The sequence below is a fragment of the Hipposideros armiger genome, unplaced genomic scaffold (assembly GCF_001890085.2).
Source record: "Hipposideros armiger isolate ML-2016 unplaced genomic scaffold, ASM189008v1 scaffold_692, whole genome shotgun sequence".
Taxonomy (NCBI): Eukaryota; Metazoa; Chordata; class Mammalia; order Chiroptera; family Hipposideridae; genus Hipposideros; species Hipposideros armiger.
Genome location: NW_017732042.1, coordinates 785,390 through 790,147, shown reverse-complemented (window position 1 = coordinate 790,147; position 4,758 = coordinate 785,390). Strand labels below are relative to the sequence as shown.

The 4,758-nt window shown below is 42.6% G+C and overlaps 1 protein-coding gene across 1 annotated transcript in view; it reads left to right on the top strand.

Moving 5' to 3' along the window:
- LOC109373166 (protein SLFN14-like) overlaps positions 1 to 4,758 on the top strand; it is a 37,759-nt gene that overhangs the window by 7,828 nt on the left and 25,173 nt on the right. The window contains exon 5 of the mRNA XM_019626849.1: positions 1,632 to 2,440. Within this exon, the coding sequence (XP_019482394.1) occupies positions 1,632 to 2,440 (809 nt within the window). The remainder of the gene's footprint in view (positions 1 to 1,631; positions 2,441 to 4,758) is intronic.

The following is a 4,758-nucleotide window of genomic DNA, read 5'->3' as shown; positions in this document are numbered from 1 at the left end:
CCAGGTTGAGCTGTTGTTCAGCATCTTAGCTGTAGAGGGCAGTGTCACTGGCCCTCATATGTGGGATCCGAACCGGGGCCCTCTGGCATCCCAGGCGAGTTCTTAACCATCGCGCCACTCGGCCGGCCCTGATTTAAATCTTTATCTTTCAATTCAGTAAAAGAAATGAGTTACTTTGTAATTCAGCAAATGAGGGCAAACTAATTTTAATTTTTGGTTTGGCTTACTTATTTATTCAATAAATCTTTTTGAGCACCAGGTATATATGCTAGGGTACTGTGGACATTTAGTATTAGAGGAGAAAAACATATTGAAGGCCTGGCCATAAAGCCCAGTAAGGAGGACAAAGAAAAAATAAGCAATATGAATGTTATATAATTAGTATGATAGTAAAGATATGCATATCTTAACTTGGGCTGACGGTTGGTCAGCAAATATCGCCAGTGAAGGAGATCTGTGGACATGCTCTTGGGAAGTCAGTAGGAGCAGTGAATAAAATGAGAGCTTTTTAGGCAAAGGGCACAGCAAGTACAAAGGTATGGAGACACTGGAGAATCAGAAGAGTGAGTCTGACTGGAGCAGTGAGTCGGTGTTAGTATGCAGTAAGGGATGAAGTTGGAAATGAGGCAGATGCCAGATTCTGAAAAATATTGTAAGCTGTGCTACCTATTATGCTTTATAGGTAAGTTTTAAATACCCCAGTCAAAAGGCGAACTCAATCCAACAAATATCTACTGAGCCTTAAAGTGAGGGGGATGCAGAGAATGGCTCAGAATCAGTGCTTTTCTTCAAGAAGTCTACACAGCCCAGACTGGAAGAGAAGAACATGAATAGTTATAATTCAAGGCATAGGGAGTAAAGGCCAGGGACTGGGTATGTAAAGTCAGGAAATCTATAGGAATGAGTGATACAAGCTGGATCCAAATTAGAGGAAGCAGCAACCAAACTTGGTTGTTTCTTGCCTCCTCTAATTTCTTCCTCCTCCTCTGATATGCTAAAACAACTGTAAAGGAAAACTGAGCAAAGTAAATAGGGTTATAGCTCCAGAGAGACACAGTGCTGTAGATCAGCTCTCCTACTTGACATGTCATGGAACTCAGCAACCTCTTGAGGTTTTCCTTACCAAACTCTAAAGAGGCTTCTGGTTTTGTACTACAAGTAACTGGGGAGATAGGATTTGCTTTAGAGGCGTTTGTATTCGCCCATACCTCTTTTGCATATGAAAATTATGATATGCCTCTGACTGTTCTCTCTAGCTCTGAAAAGGGCAGAAAGTAAAGAAATGGTGGTAACAAGTGTAAATTACTTTCAAGATTGCCTTTAGATGTAAGGAGTTGGTCTACAGGGATTGTCACGCAGCAGAAATAGACTACTAACAGAAATAATAAAGTCTCCTGCCTGGGTTTCTTTCAAAAGTTTCACATGCAGATTTCACTAGATAACCCCCACAGAGGAGGGTCTGCCTTTAGGAATCCTGTCGGGTAACTTGTAAGGAGAGCAGTTTTGTAGTATTCAGGACATGAATGAATCAATGGATCAGCCTCAAGATGAGCACTAGCCTCTGATTCCAATCCAGAGAATAATGAATGCATGGTGATCCCTGAAACCCTTTTCTGTCTTCATCCTTACAGCCACCAAAGCACCTGCCAAGCTGTGACCCGGAAAACCTTCATGCAACGGGAGTTCCTAAAGATCAAACACATAGTGATGGATGAGACTGAGAAGTTCTGCAGTCAGTATGGTGACTGGTACATGAAGGCTAAGAGCATCACCCATCCAAAGGTGAAGGGGGCTGGAAGCGAAAACCTTCCCCATGGGGCTCTCTGGCTTTTTCTGGACCCTTTCCAAGTCCATCGCACAGATGTCAGTGGCCTTCCCCCTCCATCTGCTCAGTTTCCTCGTAAAACAATCACCAATGGGATCCACTGTTCTCTGGAAATAGCAACGGTCATGAAACAAGAAATGAAGAGGATCAAAGAAAATCGTCCCTCCAACCTGTGTCCAGACACACTGGCATTGTTCAGGGAAGCTGCCTACGAGGAAGCAATGTGTGCTCAGGCTCTGCCTGGGGTGTGTGAGATAGAGACTAACCTGACAACAAAAGAAATGGCCAACCGCGTGGCAGAAAGATGTCACAACCTGTTCCAATATGGCTATCTGCCCAAAGATATAGCAATTCTGTACAGGAGAAGAGAGGACAGAGAACACTATGAACCTGCCCTGCTAAAAGCAATGAAAATAACTGAGACCCACGGAGCAACGGGAGTTGTGTTCAGCCAGGCCTCTGGTATTTTGGACAGTCACATCATTTTTGACAGTATCCAGCAGTTTGCAGGCCTGGAGAGGAATATCGTGTTTGGGCTGAGTCCAGAATGCGACCTGTCAGAGGAAACGCATAAGCTCTGCTTTGCCTCAAGAGCCATTAAACACCTCTACCTCCTTTATTTTCATAAATAAACAGGGCAGCTTTCTGAAAAGTATTTCAAGTGATATAGGGAGCCAGACAGCAGAGTTTCTTCTCCCAGGCAGGTGGCAGTTGCTCCTTTTCACATATTACAAGTGAGGAAACCAAGGCACAATCAGCACAGCTGAGAGCCACAGAAATGTATCGGGGGACTGACCGTGACACTATTCGCAGAGTCATGGTCCATTTTCCAGTCCATTTCACCTCCTCCATGTACAACAGACTTTAAATTGGTCCCCTGCCTCCGGCTTTCCTAGTCTAATCCAGCTTTCATGCTGTCAAACAGAGAGGTTCTCCTCAAATAGAGGACTGGTTTTGTGACATCCCCTGCTAATGTATCTTCGATGATTCCCTGCGGTCTTTAAACCAAACCAATTTGCAAGGTTTTCCATGATACACCCTGACTTACTCTCCAAGTGCATCCTTTATTATACCCCCATCTCCCAATGTTTCTAAATGCATCAAGCCTTGCTGGTCTATTTTGGGGGGGGTCAGAGGTAGGGTGCCCTCCCAGCTGCTTACCTTGACTGGGTGTCTCAGGACAGCACCTTGGTTGGCATCTCATACTGGCTATGGGTCTCAAGCTTTAGAGGCTCAGAACTTGATATCCTCTTTGCTCCAAGTCTGGACCAGTCTCTTGGGGATGGCTTTATGCTAATAAAGCTCACAAAAAAATCAAGGCATGCACGAAGGCTTAATTTTTTTTTTTTTTTTAGTGACAGCACTAAACTCATTCTAAACTATGCCAGATAAGTATTGTTGGCATAGCAAAATCTATGCAATACCTTCCTATCATGTCTTCTTTCCAATGTGTGTGTAATATGTTAGAAATGACTTATTTCTAACAATATATTAGAAATAAAATCTTGTTTTTCTGTCTGCGAGGTTTTCTATTTGCTTGGTATGTGTGTTGTGTGTGTGTGTGTGTGTGTGTGTGTGTGTGTGTTTAATGGCTTTGAAAAGATTCCTATTTTCAGACTGTCTTTAACTTCTATAAAAGTTTAGGACAACTTCATTGATGCTGGAGAGGCCTGAATGCAGGACAAAGTGTGGAAATATTCTTTTGGCTATAATTTCAGATACAGCCCATCAGCTTTCCAAGAGGTGGGAGAGCAGGCAGGGCTTGGGAAAATGCTCTTAGCTGCCTTTCTGAACTGCTCAGGCCACCAGACAGGCCAGTATGAATCTAGTCCTAGCCATGGATTAGACAAAAGAACCTCTCTCCTACCTTCTCCTGCACCAATTACTTGCCGCTTCCTCCTTTTTACTGGTCCTTGGGGGGTATAGGGTACTTTTAGGTGGGAGAAAATAATAAAGTTCAGCAATTAATTCATTTTTGATGATGCAAAAGATACCAGTGTCTTAACGTTTGGATAATGGGAAATGTGTGAATTCTTTAAAAATAATTTAAAGAGTCAAAAGTGGGGGGCGCTGGTTAGCTCAGTTGGTTAGAGCACAGTGCTCATAACACCAAGGTTGCGGTTTGATCCCCGCATGGGCCATGGAGCTGCGCCCTCCACAAATAGATTGAAGACAACAACTTGACTTGGAGCTGATGGGTCCTGGAAAAAACACACTGTTCCCCAATAAAACTTCTAAAAAAAAAAAACAGTCAAAAGTGGAGGGAGATTGGGGTAATGGAGAATACAGGGAACTGCTATATTTTAGTCATAAGCCTCAGTACCATTTAAATTTTTAAACTATATGCAAGCATTATATAATTTTTGGTAATTGATTTTTAAAATCATTGTTTTAAATGTTGAATTTGAGAGCTTTGCCAGTGCTTAGTCTACAGAAACAGCTCAGTCAGGCTTAAGGTAGAAGGCCTAACCCAGTGGTTCTCAATTCTGGATGCGCATTATTATCATCTGGGGACCTTTAAAAAATATCAGTGATCAGGCCAGACAAAATACAAATTAAATCAGCATCTCTGGGCATGGGCTTGGACACTGGTATTTATTAAAAGTTGTCCAGGTGATTCTAATATGCCACCAAGATTGAGAACCATTGAACCCTTCTCCTCGTCTATTCTTTTTGTCTGCAAATAGGTGTGTACACATTTCTCTTCCCATTAGACTGTGAGATCCCGTAGAGGAAGGATGGTCACTTACACATCTTTATTTCCCCCAAAAGCAACTAGTTTAGTGCCTCGAACATGGAAGATGCTCAGTAATTATCTGTTGAATGGACTTGCCACTTTCAGAAAATGAGAATCTACTAGGGACAATGCTTCTATTCACTGAAATGAATATCTAACTTTGAAGACTTCCAAGAGGTCAGTATGGAGAATAATC